General features: G+C 44.4%; 1 protein-coding gene across 1 annotated transcript in view; it reads right to left on the bottom strand.

Moving 5' to 3' along the window:
- Positions 1-26,193, bottom strand: part of LOC141173125 (sulfotransferase 2B1-like) — a 274,509-nt gene that overhangs the window by 163,540 nt on the left and 84,776 nt on the right. The window contains exon 3 of the mRNA XM_073657767.1: positions 2,274-2,400. Coding sequence (XP_073513868.1) covers positions 2,274-2,400 — 127 coding nt within the window. The remainder of the gene's footprint in view (positions 1-2,273; positions 2,401-26,193) is intronic.

Here is a 26,193-nt window from a genome sequence, read left to right as displayed (position 1 = left end):
AAAAATAAAATATACCTTTTATTAATTATTATTATTAAAATAATACCAACTTATCCACCGTGCTTGTTTGCAGTCTGTCCACAGTGTCTTAATAAGTAGGTATCAGGAGCATGATATGTGACAAAAATCTGTATCAAAACATCTAAGTAGAGAGGTATACAGGTATGTCCAGAGAACCATATTCAACTCCAATATAGTGACATCTTTGGCATATTTAATATATTATATTCTAGGATTAGGGCAAAGTGCAATAGATGAAAAAATATTTTGATTGCACTTTATACTTATATGGGCTGTATAACATTTGATAAGGTCACATATATCTTAGTATTTACTATTGAGCTGTTTCTTGGACTATTAAAGACACTGAGTTGTCTGTTTTTAGAGGGATTATTGTCCACATCATGATCCGGATACTTACTTATTAGGACACTGTGGACAGACTGCAAACAAGCACGGTGGATATTTTTTTCCACCAGTCAGTGAATTTATGTATTATGTGGGTGGTCAGTTTAATTTGAGTTTATAGGTCTTCTTGTCAGTGAATTCTGCATAATTATGTAGACTTGCTTATGTAATATAAGGATATTCAGATCTGCATCACTTGTGAAATCGTCAAAATTGGAGAAGTCACTGTAAGAGAGTCTAACTGTGATCTGAAAACTATTAACCCAAAACATAATATGGAAAAATACGTTAAAAAACCAACATCAGCACAGAGCACAAATTTAGTGTACTATTCAAAGATATAACGGAAAATAATAAGGAGGTCTCAAATGACGACTTGGACAGTGACAATGAGAGATCATCCCAGAGTTCCCTGCTTGGGTCTCACTCGTTTATTCAGAGGGCTCTTACCAAAGCTTTGGGCCTTGTTGTAAAGGACTTACGTGACATCAAACAAGAGCTAAACCAAATGGGTTCCAGAGTTGAAAAACTAGAGTCCACACAAGAAAAACTCTGCCATTATTCCACAGTCAACTGTTTATCTCAATCCTAAATGACAACTTCCAAGAAGAAATTATTATTGAAAGAGCACACAGAGCCCTCGGTAAATGTCCAAACTCTACAGACCAACCAATAGACGTCATTTGCGACTTACTAAACTTTCGGGTTAAATAGGATATATTAAGGAAACTGAGGAACTTGAATCTATCAAGAAGACATTGCCACACGTACCTAACTGAAAGGAAGAAATTTAAAGCCTTTAACTGACAGACACAACTAATTTTCTCAGGCTAGAAAAAACTGATTTCAACTGTATCCATCTTTTTAACACGGAAGTCTATGGAAAACTGATCCGCTAATTAGACATCCATTTTTCTTTCACTTGTAAAGGATCTAGTTTTTGCTTGATGGATCAGTTTCAAATGGAAGAAAACGGATGGCAGATCAATTTCAATGGACTTCAATGATAAAAACCAGATGCAGTTAAAATCAGTTTTTTTTAGCTGGGCAACTTTTTTGTGAACCGATTGCTGCTCGATCTGTTCTAATGGATGATTACTGGACATGTGAACATAGTGTAAGGTGGCTACGGTCACATAGTTGATGGGAGGTATCTATCACAGAGATGATTGCCTTCTGTGATGTAAACCTGGAGTATTGCTCTAGTGCACATAGTACTAAGAGACTTGCTTTGTGCATCTGGTCCAGGTTTTATGGGCAGCCTGAGAGATGGGCGGGTCTGGCTGCCCACATACCCACCCCTGGGTGTGGTTCACAAGGTAAAATGGGGTTTGTTGTTTGACACATGGTTTGACACATTGTTCTGAATCTGAAGGTGAGAAGGCCTCCTGTGTGATATCCCCAGACTGGGCTGGTGTACTGGATGCTATCCAGACTGTGTTTCTTGGACAGTCTCAAAAGTGACTTTGATAGAACTGTTTATTTTGATTTGCCAGCACTAAAAGGCCATTTATTTTCCATGGCTTATGACCTGGGTTATGAAGCACCAATAAACCAGCATGGACATTTTAATGGAAATGGTTCCTGTATTACCTCACCAAGCGTCCCAAGTGAGTAGCATTGCTACAATAGCCTAGGACAAAAAAAATGCTATCCTTTACTAAAAGCACTTTGAATAGAGGGTAACATTCAATTTGTCTAAAAGTGCTCTATGTTAAAACAAGTTTCACATCAAATTTAATAAGTGTTTTCTAACATTTCAGTGAAAGAAGTTCTTAGTGTCACAATTCTCATTACTCAATTTATGGACTGCAAAATTACATTACAGTTATGTATAGGCTGAAAATAAACATTACAATACATACCTCTGCCTTGCAGGAAGTCCTCCATGAATTCATCAAAGCTGTTAGGTTTTTTCACAACATATGCCATATGAGCATGATGATAAAGAGATACCAGGACATCTTTTGGGCTTCGAGCTGTATAAATGATCTGCAAATAAGATAGAAACAGAAGGCTTTTCTAAGATACAAGCAATAACCAACAGTTTTGATTGCAAAGTCTTGACTTTTCATGAGAAGTTTCCGGCTAGCCTCCGCCTTAGCACTAGTAACTATACTGTATATTTGGTATGAATAGTCATCCTGCCTTGTGACTTTTTTTGCCTCCCACTTCCACTTCTGCTGAGACCGATGGTCTGGTTCTCTTGCATTCAAAATGGCCATCGAAGGGGCACAAGAAGCACAGGGGTGAGTCTGACCCACAATATCCTGTGCTGTGAAGGTGTGGTTAAGACTTACCACTGTCCTTATGCCACAGCATCTTGGATGTAGGAAGACCAGAACAATGGTTTTAGTGTAGGAGGCAGCAGGAGGTGAAGGGAGAGCATCAAGTATGGTGACTATTAGTGATGAGCGAGCACAAAAATGCTCGGGTGCTTGTTACTCAGGTCGAGCAAATCGCAATGCTCGGGTGCTCAACCTGAGTATCGAGCCCAATGTAAGTCAATGGGAAACTCAAGCATTTTTACGGCAGCCCCCCGGAGGTCTCGAAGGGGCCTAAAAGTTGGTCAAATCGATGGAAACAGTGCTGAAATGACATGGGAACAGTATGGGGAAGACCCCTGGAAGCATTTCTGAATACCAGATCACTGCTGTGAACAATGTTGTCAGAGTATTACACCACTTTTACGGACTCACAATAAAACATACAAAAACTAAGCCAAAATGGATTTTCCTGTAAAAAAATGTTAAAGAACATTCTTTCCAGGGTAATGACTTGTATATAAGGCAAAATAAATAACCAAAAACAAAAATGCTCCACACCTTAGGCTATGTTCACACATAGCGGTTTTTTTTGCGTTTTTGCACCTTTGTATTGCTTTCAATGGTGGAAAACACATTCACTAGTAAATGTAATTTTAACATTTTATTACCTTATCTGGCCATGTGCTGTGTGAGACATGATCAGATATATCCTGCTTCATTTATGAAGGAGGGACTCTGAATGTCACAAAGCCTAATTTTACAGGACCATCAGGTAGCCCTTACTATTGTTGGAGGACCATCAGCATATCAGATACTGCAATATAACGTATCCATCTGAGGTGGTAAAATTTTCTTTTTCGTATATATTCTATAAAGTTTGAAATTTGGATGTCGAGCAGGCGGACCTCACAATTTATGGATGTCCAGAAGGCGGCCCTCACAATTTATGGATGTCCAGCAGGCGGCCCTCACAATTTATGGATGTCCAGCAGGCGGTACTCACAATTTATGGATGTCCAGCAGGTGGCCCTCAGAATTTATGGATGTCCTGCAGGCGACCCTCACAATTTATGGATCTCCAGCAAGCGGTCCTCACAATTTATGGATGTCCAGCAGGCGGAGCTTACAATTTATGGATGTTCAGCAGGCGTCCCTCACAATTTATAGAATGGCACCAGGGCTCCTAATAATTTATACAATGCCAGGAGGCAACCTCCACTATTGTTAGAGAGTCAGCAGGCGTCTTGGGGACAGATGAGACCAAGATAGATTTTTTTGGTAACACACATCATTCAACTGTTTACTGTAAATGCAATGAGGCCTACAAATAAAAGAGCACAGTTCTTACAGTCAAATATGGTGGAGGCTCAAAGAAATTTAGGGGTTATTCTGCTGCCTCCGGCACAGGGTGCCTTGACTGTGTGCAAGGCATCATGAAATGTGAAGTTTCCCAAAGGATTTTGGGTTGCAATGTAGTGACCAATGTCATAAAGCAGGGTTTGCATCCTAGGTCAAGGGTCTTCCAGCAGGATAATGACCCCAAACATACTTCAAGAGGCGCCCAGAAATAGATGGAAACAAAGCACTGGAGAGTTCTGAAGTGACAATTCCAGCTCCAGTAGCGTCAAGTCTCCCACCACTAAATCTTACATTCAGAAGCTACAGAGAAACTGTGAATGGACACATTAAATCAGGATATTTTTTTACTTTGATTCATTTCTAACAAATTTAAAATATTTCTACCAAGTTTGATGATTTTCTGTGTTCTATGATAAATTTCTGTCAACTTTGATTAATTTCTGTGTACAGATCACCGTAAAAATTATGAATCGGTCAATGAGTCCATGGAAAGAAATCTATCAAGTTATGCACTGTTGAAGATATGTATGTGACCAGAATGAACACTCATTTCCAGCTGATGATACCTAGGACCTGTACCTATTCTAAATGCAGTTAAACAGTGGTATCAATAGGGAATAGAATTTTATTTTTTGGGGGGGGTTGGTTGCAGCAGCACGGACTATAAGGCAATAATCCATGTCTGGATTCGTGTAATACGCTATCCATAGAGCGATTGGTCACCCGTAAACAAATTGCAGATAAGAGAGGTAATATTGTAGAATATAGATTCCATTTGAATTGGTCTTCCCATTATTAAGGAGTGGGTATTCTATACTATTAATGTGTATGCAATGACTGCAAGGGCTGCCAAAAATTAAGACGCACTGCAATACCCCTTTGAAGAGACGTAGAGGAGGGCCTCAGTAAAAAAAAAAAATTCCCATTATTAAGGAGTGGGTCTCCTATACTGTTATTGCATATGCAGTGACTGCAAGGGCTGCCAAAAATTATGACGCACTCCAATACCCCTTTGAAGAGACATAGAGGAGGGCCTCAGTAAAAAAAATTATCATTATTGAAGGGGTTTTGTCACGGGGTTACCGCGACAAAGAGGTTCCAGAGAACTGCAGCGTTCTGGGCATAATTCACATGCAATGGACCGAAGCTCCTCTCCAGTTTATTAACTTATTGCTTTTTGCCAGCAGTGCAGGAGCTAATCTGGGTTGCTGGGTTTCCTGAGATTCTGGTCTCTCAGCTGATTTGGGTTAACTACTCTCCCCTTCTATATAGACTCAGCTCTGACTTCCTGGAGTGTCAGTGATAAGTTCTTCTGCCTGACTTGGAGAGTGAAGGAGGAGTGTTGTGTATAGGAGCTTGGAGGTTTACTTAGCTTTCGTGGTTGCTGTTTTGCTGCGTGTTTACCTGCATTCTCTCCTTTTTGGTTTCCCCTCCTTATTTCCCTTGTGTTTCCACTGTGGCTGAATGAGCATTTCATGTGACTGCTATTTCTGTTTACCCTGTCTGTATTTCCCTGTCCTGTCACAGTATCATTATTTTCTACTGTCTTCCTCCCTGGGGGTAGAGGGGGTCACTGTCAGGGTCTGCGCAGGAGATAAGGAGACGCTGGCGGCTCAGGCCTCTTCACCATCAGAGGTACCCCTGAGATAAGGGAAAGTCAGGGATCCCCTAGTGTGGCAGAGACAGGTGTGGGTCCCAACACTTAGCCATTTCCCAGATTCACCGTTTTGTGGCGTGACAGGTTTTCCCACGAACAAAAGTTCATTTTAAAATTGGCTCAATCTGACCGTGTACAGAACATACCACAGCTCCTGGGCAGGGGAGGAAGCAAAAGAGTGTACAGACATTACAGCAGGGGATCGCAGAGGATTCATTTTGTGAGGTAAAATATTTCACTGCCTGTTTTTAAACAATATTTTACCTCACAAAATGAATCCTCTGTGATCCCCTGCTGTAATGTCTGTACACTCTTTTGCTTCCTCCCCTGTCCAGGAGCTGTGGTATGATCAGAACGTGTTCCATACACGTTCAGACACAGTCAATTTTTAAAATGAACTTTTGTTCGTGGGAAAACCCCTTTAAGGAGTGGGTCTCCTGTGCATGGGCTGAAAAACATTTACCCCTGGGGGTATACATGAACATACTGTATACATGAAAATACTGTATAACATACAGTATGTTAAAGGTAGGCCTCTAAAAAAAAGTTCCTACGGGCATCATAAACGCCCTTAAAAAAAAATAATGTGGGTGTTGCATGATGGTCACCCTGTTGATATGGTGGTGGAGGATGAGGAGAAGGAGGCGGACAACATAAAATAGACGAAATCCTGACGCGTATACCCATGTCTGGGTGTGAAGGGGTGCATGGGAATATACCCCCCAAAAAATCAAAACACTGGATTTGACTTTATGTTCCACTGCTATCATTCTGTGGTGTTGAGAAGTCTGGCCCAATCCAGTCCTTGTTCATTTTGATAAGAGTCAGCCTGTCAGCATTTTCAGTTGACAGGCGGATGCACCTATCAGTTATAATTACCCCGGTGTCACTAAAAACCCACTCTGACAAAACGCTAACGGCAGGGAAGGCCAGGACCTGCAAGGTGTAGAGAGGCAGTTCATGCCATGAGTCCAGCTTGGATACCCAATAGTTGTAAGACACAGAGGAATCACAGAGGATGCTGGTACGGTCGGCAAGGTACTCCTTCAGCATCTTCCAAAATTTTTCCCTCTTTGTCAGAGTACCCCACGCATCAGGGCCTGGGCACTGGGAGGGTCTGAGAAAACTATCCCAGACCATTGACAGTGTTCTCCTGCCTCTGCTGCATCTGGTTTGTGTCTCCCTCACTTGTACTCCTTGGTTGTCCAACAAACTGTGACCGCTGCCGCCAGCATTGTCAGATGGGAATTATTTTAATAATTCTTCAACAAGGACCTTCTGGTACTGCAACATTTTAATAGACCTCTCTGACACAGGAAGGAGATAGAAATTTTCCTTGTAGCATGGGTCTATAAGTGTGACCAACCAGTAATTGCTGTCACCCAAAATGCATACAACGCGAGGGTCACGGGAAAGGCAGTGGAACATAAAGTCAGCCATGTGTGCCAGACTGCCAACAGCCAAGACTTCCCTGTCCTCACCAAGAGGATGACTGTCCATGTTCTTCTCTTTGTCCTCCTCCTCCTCATTCTTCCTCTCCTCAGGCTATCCACGCTGAACAGACGGTATGAATGTGGTGTGGGTAGTACCATCTGTAGCGAGGGAAACCAGCTCCTGTTCCTCCTCCTCCTCATTATCACTGAATCCGCGTTGAGATGAGATGAGGCTGGGCTTTGTAGCATCACCCTGTATAGTTCCTTGCTCCATCTCATCGTGCTACACCTGCAATGCCTCCTCTTTAATCGTGAGCAGCAAGTGTTTCAGTAGACAGAGAAGTGGGATGGTGACGATAATTATGATGTCATCGCCGCTCACCATCTTGGTGGAGTCCTCAACGTTTTGGAGGACGGCACAGATGTTGGACATCCATGCCCACTCATCAGCTCTTCTGTGCAGAGGCTGACCTGAATTTCGATGGGCATTTTGAAGCTGGTAATCAATAACTGGCCTCTGCTGTTCACAAATCCTTCCCAACATCTGCAACGTTGAGTTCCAATGCGTGGTGACATCGCACACCAGTCAGTGAGCTTGAAGCTTCAAACGCTGCTGAAGCACTGCCAGGGCAGCGGAAGCTGTAGGTGACTTTCTGAAATGAGCACACACGCGGCATATTTTCACAAGCAGCTCAGGCAGATCTGAGTAGGTTTTGAGAAACCACACTAAGTTGAGCACATGGGCCAGGCATGGTACGTGTGCGAGGCTGCCAAGCCTCAGACCCTCCACCTGGTTCCGGCCATGGTCACACATGACCATGTCTGGCTGTAGGTTCAGTGGTGACAGCCACAGATATTCCTGCTCTGTTACAGCTTTAAACAACTCTGCAGTGGTATGCAGTTTGTCACCTAAGCAGATTAGCTTCAGCAGAGCCTGTTGCTGCTTGGCCGAGGCAGTGCTGCAGTGCTTCCAGCTTGCAACTGATGTGGTCATTTCGAAGATGCAGGCTGAAGAGGAGGAGGAGGTGCAGGAGCTGTAGAATGTGGGGGCGACACTGATTGACCACAGGCCCGCAATCCTTGGCGTTGGGAGGATGTGTTCCGCCCCAGGGTCCAACTGGGTCTCGGCTTCCACAATATTAACACAGTGTGCCGTCAGTGAGATGTACCATCCCTGGCCACAAGCACTTGTTCACGTGTCCATGATTAGGTGGACCTTCCCAATAACTGCGTTGTTGAGGGCAAGGGTAATGTTCTGGGACATGTGCTTGTGTAAGGAGGGATGGCACATAGGGAAAAATAGTGGCGGCTGGGCACCAAGTACTGAGGGACGGCCGCCGCCATGAGGTTGCGGAAAGCTTCCGTCTCCACGAGCCTAAAAGGCAACATTTCCAGTACAAGCAGTCGAAAAATGTGACAATTTAGTATTGTGTCCTGTGGGTGGTTGGCTGCGTATCTGCGCTTGTGTTCCAAGGACTGGTGTAGGGACAACTGAATATTGTGCTGGAACAAGGACACGGACGTGGTTGCTGATGGTGGTGGTTGCAAGTGTGCAATGACAGGTGCAGGGCAGGAGGCATCTTCACCTGCGCCACGGACAGGGGATTGGCGTGCACGCACAACAGTGTAACAGGCAGTGGTGTTGTCAGGCAAAATTTATTTTTGTCCTAGTTTTAAAAATGTTGAAAGGACAGCCAGAGATGTCTTAAATCTCCACCCCCTGTTTACTTGGAAGGGACCTCCATAGAACCCTACTCTTGCTTTCCCCAAACAAGGAATTTTTATAACCGCCATAAACCTCAGCCAAGAGCAAGCATACTGGTCTACACTGGATTTCCCCTCCAAAGTCCTATTGTGTAACTGTACAAACTTTTAATGCTGAGTTTAATAACGCACATGACTGTCACAAACACATGGACCACATTTTTGGGATGCTCACCTTTTTCCAGTTATGATGGTGTATCTTTCATAACTGGGAAACCACCAGAAACCTAGGAAATGGGTTCTGAGCTTCTGAACATCATAGAAATATCATATTTGATATCAATCTTTGTGAACATTGGTGATGGCAAACATGATGTATCCATCTTGGATGTGGGCTCCCCCCCCCCATACCAAGATATGAAAGATGAAGGATTTTTATGTCTTGTGCTGCTGGGTGGGTTCACAAAACCGAGCCCCCCGTGTGAGGTAAACAACATGGGTGTGTCCTAGGGGGTACCTCTTCCGGAACGGCATTCTCTGCAGGATTCTTCCTGGAATCAGCTCTGAAGTCATCTGGTGGATGTTTGGCGATGTCATCTCGGCTGTCATCTCTGGAGGGATCTCGGACATCATCTGTCAGGCAAAGATTCAGCTGGCTACGGTGTACCGTCTTGATTGTCTTTTCATTCTCTTTAGAGATATTGTAGATTTCTACTCCAGGCAGAGGGATAGCTCGAACAATGTTTGGGCAAGTCTCCCACTTCTCATCTAGTTTGCTGGTGCAATGATTTTTCTTAAGCCAAGCTCGATCTCCGACTCTCAGGGGTTTTGCTTTGGCATTCGAGTTGTGGTTCTTTTCTTTTCTCTGACGAACAACTTTCATTCTCTCTTCTACAATATTAGCTTCTTTAGTCTTCGCTAATGCTCCGTGGCCCAATCCGTGTGTGACAGAGGGTTGACTGTCTCTGGAACTTGCACTTTTAAGGCAACATCTGCTGGTAGTCTTCCTTGTCTACCAAACATCAGGTAATAAGGCGTATACCCAGTGGAACAATGGACATTGTTATTGTAGAGCTAACATGTCAAACTCTGACCTGTGGGCCAAATCTGGCCCGCAGGGTGGTTTTATTTGCCAAGCGGCACAAAAACCACTACCGTTATTTTGTATGGGGGACTATGTGGGGCCCATTATTCCGTATGGAGGACTATATGGGGCTATTATTCTGTATGGAGAACTATTTGGAGCCCATTATTCTGTATGGAGGACTATGTGGGCCCATTATTCTATATGGAGGATTATGTGGGGTCATTATTCTGATTGGAGGACTCTGCGGTGCCCATAATACTGTATGGAGGACTATGAGGGGTCCATTAATTTATATGGAAGACTTTGTGGGGCCCAGAATACTATACACTAGTTGGCCCGCTACTTTGTCCAAGCTTTTCATTTTGGCCCTCTGTATGTTTGAGTTTGACATTCCTGTTGTAGAGGTACACCAATTCTGGCAATAGATTTGGCCAATCAATTCTCTGCTTAGCAGGTATTGCATGTAGCATGTCAATTAGAGTCTGGTTCATCCGCTCACACAGATAGTTACACTGTGGATGGTGTGCAGTTTTTCTTACTTTCTTACAGCCATACAGGGTACACAGGTCTTGGAACAGTTCAGATTCAAATGCAGCACCTCTATCAGTTAGGATCTTTTCTGGATATCCATAAGATTGTACGAAAGTCTTCCAGAAGATTTTGCTGTCGTTTTCACTGTAAGGTCTTTCACTGGCACTGCCACAGCAAATTTTGTATAGTGGTCGACGATAGGGCGTATGAGACACCAGTTGCACTAGGGTGTAGTTTCACATCATCCAATGCAACCAACCTCAGTAGCTTGTGAGTGACAATTGGGTGCAGCGGTGCTTTCTGGTCAGAGCTTTCTCCACGTCTCAAGGTACAAACGGTACATTCACGGCACCATTTTTCGCTGTCATTTCTCATCCCGATCCAATGGAGTCTCTTTTGGATGTTGGCCTCAGTTTTGTGACAACCAAAATGTCCAGATTGGTTATGAAAAGCTTCCAAGACAATGTTGGCATCTTGCCTTGGTAAGACGATCTGGATTACTCGCTCATGGGTAGTTGGATCAATGGTTCTTCGAACCAGCAGTCTTCTTTCAAAGAATAGCCATTTCCGCTGTTTCAAGAGTCTACTCGGCTCAATGTTCCGGTAGCTGCCCTGGTGTCTATGGAGTCCGTTCTTTGTACTGAAGATGTCCTTTAAAGTATGTCAAACAGTCACAAATCATGCGCATGGAGTGACTAAAACATAACGCCCGAGCATGCTGAAGATACTCGGCGAGCACCCAAGCATGCTCGCCGAAAGGGTTAACAGAGCATACTCGCAGGTCCAATTTTGAGAAGAATACAATTGACTTTAAAGCTGTGAAAGATTCATCAATACATGGCATGGGGTAGGCATCTTTGTAGGTGACACCATTCAGTAGTTCACGCAGAAGCGGATGTTCAGGTCTTTCTTCCTCACAAGGACAAGTGGTGCTGCCCAGGGACGGTAACTGTTTCTGATAACATCTGTGCTTTTCATGTCCTGGATTAACTTTTTCACTGTCTGGTACATCGATGGAGGGTTCGGCCGATGTCTTTGCCAGATAGGTGGGTGTGAACCAGTGGGGACGGTGTGTTGGATGTCTTTCTTTGACTTTCCCAAAATCCATTGAATTCTTACTGAAGGCTTGATGGTGTTCTTTTACGACATTCAGAACTTCAAACCTCCACACTTGCCTGGTGTGTTCTGATCTCCCACTTGAATCTCTTTCCACCATGAGTTTTCAGGAGTTTTCTCAGAACTAACCTTTATCTGGGCACCTTTTTTTCAGTTCAGCACCTCTTGAGTCAGGATATCTTGGACGGACACTCTTGACAGCTTGACAACAACATGCTACTTTCCCAACTTCACCTGTTGATCACTGAGATTCAGCAAACAAATAGGGACTCTCCCCCCAGTTACTGTAGCTAGACTCCGTGCGATCAGAATGGACACGTCACCATTCAGCGGGATTGGTTCCACCAGGACATCAAAGTTTTGACCTTGCGGTCCTATTCGTTCTGTGCACCAGATCACCGTCTCTGCGCCTGCGGGTAAAAAGATAGGATGTCTACTCATCACCCGGGCCATACCATCTGGGCCAGCAAACTTTTGCTGCCCATGCAGTAGGCGGATGGTCCTCTGGATCACTTCTCTTTCTGTAGATGGAGCCAGAGTCAAGTCATGCTTCAGTGCATCTAGCATCTCTTGCAGACAGTTTTGCAAAACGTTCATACCCAGGACAACAGGGGGAAGTCCATCATCCTGGATGTTAACAACAATTAGTCACCATTTTGGGAGGTCTGCTTGGCTGATTTTTACTGTAGGTTCACAATAACCTTGCTGAGGAACAGCTTGTCCATTGCTGGCAATAACATTTATCAAGTCCTCTGAAAAGTGCAGTAACAGGTCAGAATTCCAGTAGCGTTCATAGTAGGAGGCTTGAATGGTGATGACTTGCGAGCCTGTGTCAAGTATAGCTGAAAAAGGAATTCCATCAATTTCAATGGTGATTACTGGACACCTGCCAATGTATTTAGGGGCCCATTTTGGATAGTCTGGACCTAGGAGTTCTTCTCTCGAGGGTTGGTCCTTTCCTTGTTGGCACTCGCATTCAATGTGGCCGCTTCTCTGGCACTTCTTGCAGTTAGGTTTCCCTCGAGTGTCACACTGATCTGTGGGCCGTCTTCCTGGGTTGTCATAGCCACTGTCTCTGGAGTCGTAACGCCATCTGTCTCTGTGGAACCAGGAGTCTTCAGGTTGCCGATACTGCTGCTTCTTTAAATCCTTTGGCTCCTCACACACAGCTGTCAGCCTCTTGGTGAGTTCTACAACTTGCTCACGCAGGTCACCTGCAACATCATAGGCTTGAACTTGAGTACAGTTGGTAACAGTCTCTTTGAGGCCAGTTGGTGGTGCTATTTCCGGTCTAGGGAAAGCACATATTTGGTTCTTAGGCTGGTTACATGGGCTACTGCAAGAGGGCACTTGGCTGCAACTTGCTCCTACTCCCGGGACTGATATAGAGTGGGCCCAAGAACTGAGCCTGCACCATACCAGGCAGATGCCAGCTGTGCTATACAGCGGATATGTGCCTGTAACAGTCATGGCTGGAGTGAGCTCTGCCCGTGAATGTTTAATAGTTTAAATGCTGCTGTCAATATCTGACAGTGGCATTTAAATAGCATGATTCTCAGTGCACACATGAAAGGTGCACTTACTCCCAAGCAACACGATCGTAGGCAACCAATGGGTTATCATGGTAGCTGGGTATCTACTGAAGACCCCTGTTACTGCCATCTTGGTCCTCTTGTGAAGCTCACCTCATGGGTGGACTTCACAAGCGAAAACCACTTTCATTATACTGTTAAATTGCAGTATATAGTATATGCGATCACTAGTTGAAGTCCTCTAAAGAAAGTAAAACATAAATTTTCAATCACACCACTTTTCCAATTTTAAAAATAAATAAAAATGTAAACATATTTGGTATCGCTGTGTTCATAAAAGTCCAATTGTGGTTTAAATTTTAGTCAATCGTTAAAAGCTGCAAAAAAAGAAAAAAAGGCTCAACTCCAGAATACAATTTTTTTCTGTTGCTTTACTATCCATAAAACATGCACAAAAAAAAGATGAAAATGTTGTATGTGCACCAAAGTTGTAGCAATAAAAATGTACACTCAGGGTGCAAAAAACAAGTTCCCACACTGCTCCAAAAATAGAAACATCACAGGTCTCAAAAAATAATGACACAAACCATTTTTTTATATAAATATCAAAAACCCATAACTTTGTTATCTCTGTACTCATAGTGACCTGAAAAATAATACTGGCAGACCATTTTTATCAAATAATGTAAGTCTACTACATACAAAACCCCAAAAATGATGGTCAAATTGCATATTTCCACATTTGGAATTTATTTCTGTTTTTTTATTGTATTACATGGTGAAGTAAATGGTGACATTCAAAACTACAACTTGTTCCGAAAAAACAAACTATTTTGTTTTTTCTCCATCCTCCACTCCCTGGTGTTAACCTCTGTTGTTTGTGTGCATATATTTCTATGATTGGTATTTTCCTTTAGCCTTGTGTGTATTAAATTGTTAGTCTGGTTGGTGTACTGCCATACACTACAACTCTCTTCTTCCCTAGGTGGGGGAAGGGAACAGACTGAGGGCGGATTTAGGAGCTCAGACAAGGTATGTGGCTCCGGCGTCCTCACCTTCAGAAGTAATCCGGGTAACGGGGCCAGCAAGGGCACCCCTAGTGTTAGGAACAGGGAAGGAGCCCCGGCCTATGGAATACCTGACAACAGGGTCGTGACAGGACGTGTCTCATGTGATGCAGTATATAGAGGATGTGTCCTATGTAGTGTAGTATATAGAGGATGTGTCTCGTGTGGTGTAGTATATAGAGGATGTGTCCCATGAGGTGTAGTCTATAGAGGATGTGTCTCGTGTGGGGTAGTATATAGAAGATCTGTCAACTTTCCTATAGCGGATCTATCAGCTCTCCTGTGTGGTGTAGTATATAGGGGATCTGTCCACTCTCATATGTGGTGTAGTATATGGAGGATCTGTCAATTCTCCTGTGTGGTGTAGTATATAGAGGATCTGTCAGCTCTCCTGTGTGGTGTAGTATATAGAGGATCTGTCAGCTCTCCTGTGTGGTGTAGTATATAGAGGATCTGTCCACTCTCATATGTGGTGTAGTATATGGAGGATCTGTCAGCTCTCCTGTGTGGTGTAGTATATAGGGGATCTGTCCACTCTCATATGTGGTGTAGTATATGGAGGATCTGTCAATTCTCCTGTGTGGTGTAGTATATAGAGGATCTGTCAGCTCTCCTGTGTGGTGTAGTATATAGAGGATCTGTCAGCTCTCCTGTGTGGTGTAGTATATAGGGGATCTGTCCACTCTCATATGTGGTGTAGTATATAGAGGATCTGTCAGCTCTCCTGTGTGGTGTAGTATATAGAGGATCTGTCACCTCTCCTGTGTGGTGTAGTATATAGAGGATCTGTCAGCTCTCCTGTGTGGTGTAGTATATACAGGATCTGTCAGCTCTCCTGTGTGGTGTAGTATATAGAGAATCTGTCAGCTCTCCTGTGTGGTGCAGTATATAGAGGATCTGTCAGCTCTCCTGTGTGGTGTAGTATATAATAAATCTGTCAGCTCGCCTGTCTGGTGTAGTATATAGAGGATCTGTCAGCTCTCCTGTGTGGTGTAGTATATAGAGGATCTGTCAGCTCTCCTGTGTGGTGTAGTATATAGAGAATCTTTCAGCTCTACTGTGTAGTGTAGTATATAGACGATCTGTCCACTCTCCTATGTGGTGTAGTATATAGAGGATCTGTCAGCTCTCCTGTGTGGTGTAGTATATAGAGAACCTGTCAGCTCTCCTGTGTGGTGTAGTATATAATAAATCTGTCAGCTCGCCTGTCTGGTGTAGTATATAGAGAATCTGTCAGCTCTCCTGTGTGGTGTAGTATATAGAGGATCTGTCAGCTCTCCTGTGTGGTGTAGTATATAGAGAATCTTTCAGCTCTACTGTGTAGTGTAGTATATAGAGGATCTGTCCACTCTCCTATGTGGTGTAGTATATAGAGGATCTGTCAGCTCTCCTGTGTGGTGTAGTATATAGAGAACCTGTCAGCTCTCCTGTGTGGTGTAGTATATAGAGGATCTGTCAGCTCTCCTGTGTGGTGTAGTGTATAGAGGATCTGTCAGCTCTCCTGTGTGGTGTAGGGTATAAACGATCTGTCAGCTCTCCTGTGCGGTGTAATATATAGAGGATCTGTCACCTCTCCTGTGTGGTGTAGGATATGGAGGATCTGTCAATTCTCCTGTGTGGTGTAGTATATAGAGGATCTGTCAGCTCTCCTGTGTGGTGTAGTATATAGAGGATCTGTCAGCTCTCCTGTGTGGTGTAGTATATAGAGGATCTGTCAGCTCTCCTGTGTGGTGCAGTATATAGAGGATCTGTCAGCTCTCCTGTGTGGTGTAGTATATAGAGGATCTGTCCACTCTCCTATGTGGTGTAGTATATAGAGGATCTGTCAGCTCTCCTGTGTGGTGTAGTATATAGAGGATCTGTCAGCTCTCCTGTGTGGTGCAGTATATAGAGGATATGTCAGCTCTGCTGTGTGGTGTAGTATATAGAGGATGTGTCAGTTCCCCTGTGTGGTGTAGTGTATAGAGGATCTGTCAGCTCTCCTGTGTGGTGTAGTATATAGAGGATCTGTCAGCTCTGCTGTGTGGTGTAGTATATAGTGGATCTGTCAGCTCTCCTGTGTGGTGTAGTATATAGATGATCTGTCAGCTCTCCTGTATGGTGTAGTATATAGAGGATCTGTCAGCTCTCCTGTGTGGTGTAGTATATAGAGGATCTGTCAGCTCTCCTGTGTGGTGTAGTATATAGAGGATCTGTCAGTCCTCCTGTGTGGTGTAGTATATAGAGGATCTGTCAGCTCTCCAGTGTGGTGTAGTATATAGAGAATCTGTCAGCTCTCCTGCATGGTGCAGTATATAGAGGATCTGTCAGCTCTCCTGTGTGGTGTAGTATATAGAGGATCTGTCCACTCTCCTATGTGGTGTAGTATATAGAGGATCTGTCCACTCTCCTATGTGGTGTAGTATATAGAGGATCTGTCAGCTCTCCTGTGTGGTGTAGTATATAGAGGATCTGTCAGCTCTCCTGTTTGGTGTAGTATATAGAGGATCTGTCAGCTCTCCTGTGTGGTATAGTATATAAAGGATCTGTCAGCTCTCCTGTGTGGTGTAGTATATAGAGAATCTGTCAGCTCTCCTGTGTGGTGCAGTATATAGAGAATGTGTCAGCTCTCCTGTGTGGCGTAGTATATAGAGGATCTGTCAGCTCTCCTGTGTGGTGCAGTATATAGAGGATCTGTCAGCTCTCCTGTATGGTATAGTATATAGAGGATCTGTCAGCTCTCCTGTGTGGTATAGTATATAGAGGATCTGTCACCTCTCCTGTGTGGTGCAGTATATAGAGGATCTGTCAGCTCTCCTGTGTGGTGTAGTATATAGAGGATCTGTCAGCTCTCCTGTGTGGTGTAGTATATAGAGGATGTGTCAGCTCTCCTGTGTGGTATAGTATATAGAGAATCTGTCAGCTCTCCTGTGTGGTGTAGTATATAGAGGATCTGTCAGCTCTCCTGTGTGGTGTAGTATAAAGAGGATCTGTCAGCTCTCCTGTGTGGTGTAGTATATAGAGGATCTGTCAGCTCTCCTGTGTGGTGTAGTATATAGAGAATCTGTCAGCTCTCCTGTGTGGTGCTGTATATAGAGGATCTGTCAGCTCTCCTGTGTGGTGCTGTATATAGAGGATCTGTCGGCTCTCCTGTGTGGTGTAGTATATAGAGGATCTGTCCTGTGTGGTGTAGTATATAGTGGATCTGTCAGCTCTCCTGTGTGGTGTAGTATATAGAGGATCTGTCAGCTCTCCTGTGTGGTGTAGTGCATAGAGGATCTGTCAGCTCTCCTGTGTGGTGTAGTATATAGAGGATCTGTCAGCTCTCCTGTGTGGTGTAGTATATAGAGGATCTGTCAACTCTCCTGTGTGGTGTAGTATATAGAGGATCTGTCAGCTCTCCTGTGTGGTGTAGTATATAGAGGATCTGTCAACTCTCCTGTGTGGTGTAGTATATAGAGGATCTGTCAGCTCTCCTGTATGGTGCAGTATATAGAGGATCTGTCCTGTGTGGTGTAGTATATAGAGGATGTGTCCTGTGTGGTGTACTATATAGAGGATCTGTCAGCTCTCCTGTGTGGTGTAGTATATAGTGGATCTGTCAGCTCTCCTGTGTGGTGTAGTATATAGAGGATCTGTCAGCTCTCGTGTGTGGTGTAGTGCATAGAGGATCTGTCAGCTCTCCTGTGTGGTGTAGTATATAGAGGATCTGTCAGCTCTCCTGTGTGGTGTAGTATATAGAGGATCTGTCAACTCTCCTGTGTGGTGTAGTATATAGAGGATCTGTCAGCTCTCCTGTGTGGTGTAGTATATAGAGGATCTGTCAACTCTCCTGTGTGGTGTAGTATATAGAGGATCTGTCAGCTCTCCTGTATGGTGCAGTATATAGAGGATCTGTCCTGTGTGGTGTAGTATATAGAGGATGTGTCCTGTGTGGTGTACTATATAGAGGATCTGTCAGCTCTCCTGTGTGGTGTAGTATATAGAGGATCTGTCAGCTCTCCTGTGTGGTGCAGTATATAGAGGATCTGTCAGCTCTCCTATGTAGTGTAGTATATAGAGAATCTGTCAGCTCTCCTGTGTGGTGCAGTATCTAGAGGATCTGTCAGCTCTCCTGTGTAGTGCAGTATATAGAGGATCTGTCAGCTCTTCTATGTGGTGTAGTATATAGAGGATCTGTCAACTCTCCTGTGTGGTGTATATAGAGGATCTGTCAGCTCTCCTGTGTGGTGTAGTAAATAGAGGATCTGTCAGCTCTCCTGTGTGGTGTAGTATATAGAGGATCTGTCAGCTCTCCTGTGTGATGTAGTATATAGAGGATCTGTCCACTCTCCTATGTGGTGTAGTATATAGAGGATCTGTCAGCTCTCCTGTGTGGTGTAGTATATAGAGAATCTGTCAGTTCTCCTGTGTGGTGTAGTATATAGAGGATCTGTCAGCTCTCCTGTGTGGTGCAGTATATAGAGGATCTGTCGGCTCCCCTGTGTGGTGTAGTATATAGGGGATCTGTCAGCTCTCCTGTGTGGTGTACTATATAGAGTATCTGTCAGCTCTCCTCTGTGGTGTAGTATATAGGGGATCTGTCATCTCTCCTGTGTGATGTAGTATTTAGAGGATCTGTCAGCTCTCCTGTGTGGTGTAGTATATAGAGTATCTGTCAGCTCTCCTGTGTGGTGTGGTGTGACAGATCCTCTATATACTACACCACAGAGGAGAGCTGACAGATCCTCTATATACTACACCACACAGAAGAGCTGACAGATCCACTAAATACTACACCACACAGGACAGATCCTCTATATACTACACCACACAGGAAAGCTGACAGAGGATCTGTCAGCTCTCCTGTGTGGTGTAGTATATAGATGACCTGTCAGCTCTCCTGTGTGGTGTAGTATATAGAGGATCTGTCGGCTCTCCTGTGTGGTGTAGTATATAGAGGATCTGTCAGCTCTCCTGTGTGGTGTAGTATATAGAGAATCTGTCAGCTCTCCTGTGTGGTGTAGTATATAGAGGATCTGTCACCTCTCCTGTGTGGTGTAGTATATAGATGATCTGTCAGCTCTCCTATGTGGTGTAGTATATAGAGGATCTGTCACCTCTCCTGTGTGGTGTAGTATATAGGGGATCTGTCAGCTCTCCTGTGTGGTGTAGTATATAGAGGATCTGTCAGCTCTCCTGTGTGGTGTAGTATATAGAGGATCTGTCAGCTCTCCTGTGTGGTGTAGTATATAGGGGATCTGTCCGCTCTCCTGTGTGGTGCAGTATATAGGGGATCTGTCAGCTCTCCTGTGGTGTAGTATATAGAGGATCTTTCGGCTCTCCTGTGTGGTGTAGTATACAGATGATCTGTCAGCTCTCTTGTGTGGTGTAGTATATAGAGGATCTGTCAGCTCTCCTGTGTGGTGTAGTATATAGATGATCTGTCAGCTCTCCTGTGTGGTGTAGTATATAGAGGATCTGTCGGCTCTCCTGTGTGGTGTAGTATATAGATGATCTGTCAGCTCTCCTGTGTGATGTTTATAGAGAATTTGTCAGCTCTCCTGTGTGGTGTAGTATATAGAGGATCTGTCAGCTCTCCTGTGTGGTGTTGTATATAGAGGATCTGTCAGTTCTCCTGTGTGGTGTAGTATATAGAGGATCTGTCAGCTCTCCTGTGTGGTGTAGTATATAGAGGATCTGTCGGCTCTCCTGTGTGGTGTAGTATATAGAGGATCTATCAGCTCTCCTGTGTGGTGTAGTATATAGAGGATCTGTCAGCTCTCCTGTGTGATGTATATAGAGGATTTGTCAGCTCTTCTGTGTGGTGTAGTATATAGAGGATCTGTCAGCTCTCCTGTTTGGTGTAATATATAGAGGATCTGTCAGCTCTCCTGTGTGGTGTAGTATATAGATGATCTGTCAGCTCTCCTGTGTGGTGTAGTATATAGAGGATCTGTCACCTTTCCTGTGCTCCTGTGTGGTGTAGTATATAGAGGATCTGTCAGCTCTCCTGTGTGGTGTAGTATATAGAGGATCTGTCAGCTCTCCTGTGTGGTGTAGTATATAGAGGATCTGTCCACTCTCATATGTGGTGTAGTATATGGAGGATCTGTCAGCTCTCCTGTGTGGTGTAGTATATAGGGGATCTGTCCACTCTCATATGTGGTGTAGTATATGGAGGATCTGTCAATTCTCCTGTGTGGTGTAGTATATAGAGGATCTGTCAGCTCTCCTGTGTGGTGTAGTATATAGAGGATCTGTCAGCTCTCCTGTGTGGTGTAGTATATAGGGGATCTGTCCACTCTCATATGTGGTGTAGTATATAGAGGATCTGTCAGCTCTCCTGTGTGGTGTAGTATATAGAGGATCTGTCACCTCTCCTGTGTGGTGTAGTATATAGAGGATCTGTCAGCTCTCCTGTGTGGTGTAGTATATACAGGATCTGTCAGCTCTCCTGTGTGGTGTAGTATATAGAGAATCTGTCAGCTCTCCTGTGTGGTGCAGTATATAGAGGATCTGTCAGCTCTCCTGTGTGGTGTAGTATATAATAAATCTGTCAGCTCGCCTGTCTGGTGTAGTATATAGAGGATCTGTCAGCTCTCCTGTGTGGTGTAGTATATAGAGGATCTGTCAGCTCTCCTGTGTGGTGTAGTATATAGAGAATCTTTCAGCTCTACTGTGTAGTGTAGTATATAGAGGATCTGTCCACTCTCCTATGTGGTGTAGTATATAGAGGATCTGTCAGCTCTCCTGTGTGGTGTAGTATATAGAGAACCTGTCAGCTCTCCTGAGTGGTGTAGTATATAGAGGATCTGTCAGCTCTCCTGTGTGGTGTAGTGTATAGAGGATCTGTCAGCTCTCCTGTGTGGTGTAGTGTATAGACGATCTGTCAGCTCTCCTGTGCGGTGTAATATATAGAGGATCTGTCACCTCTCCTGTGTGGTGTAGGATATGGAGGATCTGTCAATTCTCCTGTGTGGTGTAGTATATAGAGGATCTGTCAGCTCTCCTGTGTGGTGTAGTATATAGAGGATCTGTCAGCTCTCCTGTGTGGTGTAGTATATAGAGGATCTGTCAGCTCTCCTGTGTGGTGCAGTATATAGAGGATCTGTCAGCTCTCCTGTGTGGTGTAGTATATAGAGGATCTGTCCACTCTCCTATGTGGTGTAGTATATAGAGGATCTGTCAGCTCTCCTGTGTGGTGTAGTATATAGAGGATCTGTCAGCTCTCCTGTGTGGTGCAGTATATAGAGGATATGTCAGCTCTGCTGTGTGGTGTAGTATATAGAGGATGTGTCAGTTCCCCTGTGTGGTGTAGTGTATAGAGGATCTGTCAGCTCTCCTGTGTGGTGTAGTATATAGAGGATCTGTCAGCTCTGCTGTGTGGTGTAGTATATAGTGGATCTGTCAGCTCTCCTGTGTGGTGTAGTATATAGATGATCTGTCAGCTCTCCTGTATGGTGTAGTATATAGAGGATCTGTCAGCTCTCCTGTGTGGTGTAGTATATAGAGGATCTGTCAGCTCTCCTGTGTGGTGTAGTATATAGAGGATCTGTCAGTCCTCCTGTGTGGTGTAGTATATAGAGGATCTGTCAGCTCTCCAGTGTGGTGTAGTATATAGAGAATCTGTCAGCTCTCCTGTGTGGTGTAGTATATAGAGAATCTGTCAGCTCTCCTGTGTGGTGCAGTATATAGAGAATGTGTCAGCTCTCCTGTGTGGCGTAGTATATAGAGGATCTGTCAGCTCTCCTGTGTGGTGCAGTATATAGAGGATCTGTCAGCTCTCCTGTATGGTATAGTATATAGAGGATCTGTCAGCTCTCCTGTGTGGTATAGTATATAGAGGATCTGTCACCTCTCCTGTGTGGTGCAGTATATAGAGGATCTGTCAGCTCTCCTGTGTGGTGTAGTATATAGAGGATCTGTCAGCTCTCCTGTGTGGTGTAGTATATAGAGGATGTGTCAGCTCTCCTGTGTGGTATAGTATATAGAGAATCTGTCAGCTCTCCTGTGTGGTGTAGTATATACAGGATCTGTCAGCTCTCCTGTGTGGTGTAGTATATAGAGAATCTGTCAGTTCTCCTGTGTGGTGCAGTATATAGAGGATCTGTCAGCTCTCCTGTGTGGTGTAGTATATAATAAATCTGTCAGCTCGCCTGTCTGGTGTAGTATATAGAGGATCTGTCAGCTCTCCTGTGTGGTGTAGTATATAGAGGATCTGTCAGCTCTCCTGTGTGGTATAGTATATAGAGAATCTTTCAGCTCTACTGTGTAGTGTAGTATATAGAGGATCTGTCCACTCTCCTATGTGGTGTAGTATATAGAGGATCTGTCAGCTCTCCTGTGTGGTGTAGTATATAGAGAACCTGTCAGCTCTCCTGTGTGGTGTAGTATATAGAGGATCTGTCAGCTCTCCTGTGTGGTGTAGTGTATAGAGGATCTGTCAGCTCTCCTGTGTGGTGTAGTGTATAGACGATCTGTCAGCTCTCCTGTGCGGTGTAATATATAGAGGATCTGTCACCTCTCCTGTGTGGTGTAGGATATGGAGGATCTGTCAATTCTCCTGTGTGGTGTAGTATATAGAGGATCTGTCAGCTCTCCTGTGTGGTGTAGTATATAGAGGATCTGTCAGCTCTCCTGTGTGGTGTAGTATATAGAGGATCTGTCAGCTCTCCTGTGTGGTGCAGTATATAGAGGATCTGTCAGCTCTCCTGTGTGGTGTAGTATATAGAGGATCTGTCCACTCTCCTATGTGGTGTAGTATATAGAGGATCTGTCAGCTCTCCTGTGTGGTGTAGTATATAGAGGATCTGTCAGCTCTCCTGTGTCGTGCAGTATATAGAGGATATGTCAGCTCTGCTGTGTGGTGCAGTATATAGTGGATCTGTCAGCTCTGCTGTGTGGTGTAGTATATAGAGGATGTGTCAGTTCCCCTGTGTGGTGTAGTGTATAGAGGATCTGTCAGCTCTCCTGTGTGGTGTAGTATATAGAGGATCTGTCAGCTCTGCTGTGTGGTGTAGTATATAGTGGATCTGTCAGCTCTCCTGTGTGGTGTAGTATATAGATGATCTGTCAGCTCTCCTGTATGGTGTAGTATATAGAGGATCTGTCAGCTCTCCTGTGTGGTGTAGTATATAGAGGATCTGTCAGCTCTCCTGTGTGGTGTAGTATATAGAGGATCTGTCAGTCCTCCTGTGTGGTGTAGTATATAGAGGATCTGTCAGCTCTCCAGTGTGGTGTAGTATATAGAGAATCTGTCAGCTCTCCTGTATGGTGCAGTATATAGAGGATCTGTCAGCTCTCCTGTGTGGTGTAGTATATAGAGGATCTGTCCACTCTCCTATGTGGTGTAGTATATAGAGGATCTGTCCACTCTCCTATGTGGTGTAGTATATAGAGGATCTGTCAGCTCTCCTGTGTGGTGTAGTATATAGAGGATCTGTCAGCTCTCCTGTGTGCTGTAGTATATAGAGGATCTGTCAGCTCTCCTGTGTGGTATAGTATATAAAGGATCTGTCAGCTCTCCTGTGTGGTGTAGTATATAGAGAATCTGTCAGCTCTCCTGTGTGGTGCAGTATATAGAGAATGTGTCAGCTCTCCTGTGTGGCGTAGTATATAGAGGATCTGTCAGCTCTCCTGTGTGGTGCAGTATATAGAGGATCTGTCAGCTCTCCTGTATGGTATAGTATATAGAGGATCTGTCAGCTCTCCTGTGTGGTATAGTATATAGAGGATCTGTCACCTCTCCTGTGTGGTGCAGTATATAGAGGATCTGTCAGCTCTCCTGTGTGGTGTAGTATATAGAGGATCTGTCAGCTCTCCTGTGTGGTGTAGTATATAGAGGATGTGTCAGCTCTCCTGTGTGGTATAGTATATAGAGAATCTGTCAGCTCTCCTGTGTGGTGTAGTATATAGAGGATCTGTCAGCTCTCCTGTGTGGTGTAGTATAAAGAGGATCTGTCAGCTCTCCTGTGTGGTGTAGTATATAGAGGATCTGTCAGCTCTCCTGTGTGGTGTAGTATATAGAGAATCTGTCAGCTCTCCTGTGTGGTGCTGTATATAGAGGATCTGTCAGCTCTCCTGTGTGGTGCTGTATATAGAGGATCTGTCGGCTCTCCTGTGTGGTGTAGTATATAGAGGATCTGTCCTGTGTGGTGTAGTATATAGTGGATCTGTCAGCTCTCCTGTGTGGTGTAGTATATAGAGGATCTGTCAGCTCTCCTGTGTGGTGTAGTGCATAGAGGATCTGTCAGCTCTCCTGTGTGGTGTAGTATATAGAGGATCTGTCAGCTCTCCTGTGTGGTGTAGTATATAGAGGATCTGTCAACTCTCCTGTGTGGTGTAGTATATAGAGGATCTGTCAGCTCTCCTGTGTGGTGTAGTATATAGAGGATCTGTCAACTCTCCTGTGTGGTGTAGTATATAGAGGATCTGTCAGCTCTCCTGTATGGTGCAGTATATAGAGGATCTGTCCTGTGTGGTGTAGTATATAGAGGATGTGTCCTGTGTGGTGTACTATATAGAGGATCTGTCAGCTCTCCTGTGTGGTGTAGTATATAGTGGATCTGTCAGCTCTCCTGTGTGGTGTAGTATATAGAGGATCTGTCCACTCTCCTATGTGGTGTAGTATATAGAGGATCTGTCCACTCTCCTATGTGGTGTAGTATATAGAGGATCTGTCAGCTCTCCTGTGTGGTGTAGTATATAGAGGATCTGTCAGCTCTCCTGTGTGCTGTAGTATATAGAGGATCTGTCAGCTCTCCTGTGTGGTATAGTATATAAAGGATCTGTCAGCTCTCCTGTGTGGTGTAGTATATAGAGAATCTGTCAGCTCTCCTGTGTGGTGCAGTATATAGAGAATGTGTCAGCTCTCCTGTGTGGCGTAGTATATAGAGGATCTGTCAGCTCTCCTGTGTGGTGCAGTATATAGAGGATCTGTCAGCTCTCCTGTATGGTATAGTATATAGAGGATCTGTCAGCTCTCCTGTGTGGTATAGTATATAGAGGATCTGTCACCTCTCCTGTGTGGTGCAGTATATAGAGGATCTGTCAGCTCTCCTGTGTGGTGTAGTATATAGAGGATCTGTCAGCTCTCCTGTGTGGTGTAGTATATAGAGGATGTGTCAGCTCTCCTGTGTGGTATAGTATATAGAGAATCTGTCAGCTCTCCTGTGTGGTGTAGTATATACAGGATCTGTCAGCTCTCCTGTGTGGTGTAGTATATAGAGAATCTGTCAGTTCTCCTGTGTGGTGCAGTATATAGAGGATCTGTCAGCTCTCCTGTGTGGTGTAGTATATAATAAATCTGTCAGCTCGCCTGTCTGGTGTAGTATATAGAGGATCTGTCAGCTCTCCTGTGTGGTGTAGTATATAGAGGATCTGTCAGCTCTCCTGTGTGGTGTAGTATATAGAGAATCTTTCAGCTCTACTGTGTAGTGTAGTATATAGAGGATCTGTCCACTCTCCTATGTGGTGTAGTATATAGAGGATCTGTCAGCTCTCCTGTGTGGTGTAGTATATAGAGAACCTGTCAGCTCTCCTGTGTGGTGTAGTATATAGAGGATCTGTCAGCTCTCCTGTGTGGTGTAGTGTATAGAGGATCTGTCAGCTCTCCTGTGTGGTGTAGTATAAAGAGGATCTGTCAGCTCTCCTGTGTGGTGTAGTGTATAGAGGATCTGTCAGCTCTCCTGTGTGGTGTAGTATATAGAGGATCTGTCAGCTCTCCTGTGTGGTGTAGTGTATAGAGGATCTGTCAGCTCTCCTGTGTGGTGTAGTGTATAGACGATCTGTCAGCTCTCCTGTGCGGTGTAATATATAGAGGATCTGTCACCTCTCCTGTGTGGTGTAGGATATGGAGGATCTGTCAATTCTCCTGTGTGGTGTAGTATATAGAGGATCTGTCAGCTCTCCTGTGTGGTGTAGTATATAGAGGATCTGTCAGCTCTCCTGTGTGGTGTAGTATATAGAGGATCTGTCAGCTCTCCTGTGTGGTGCAGTATATAGAGGATCTGTCAGCTCTCCTGTGTGGTGTAGTATATAGAGGATCTGTCCACTCTCCTATGTGGTGTAGT

The sequence above is a fragment of the Phyllobates terribilis genome, unplaced genomic scaffold (assembly GCF_046119375.1).
Source record: "Phyllobates terribilis strain yellow unplaced genomic scaffold, ASM4611937v1 Scaffold_12__6_contigs__length_324123572, whole genome shotgun sequence".
Lineage (NCBI taxonomy): Eukaryota > Metazoa > Chordata > Amphibia > Anura > Dendrobatidae > Phyllobates > Phyllobates terribilis.
This window is presented reverse-complemented; position numbering and strand designations above follow the sequence as displayed.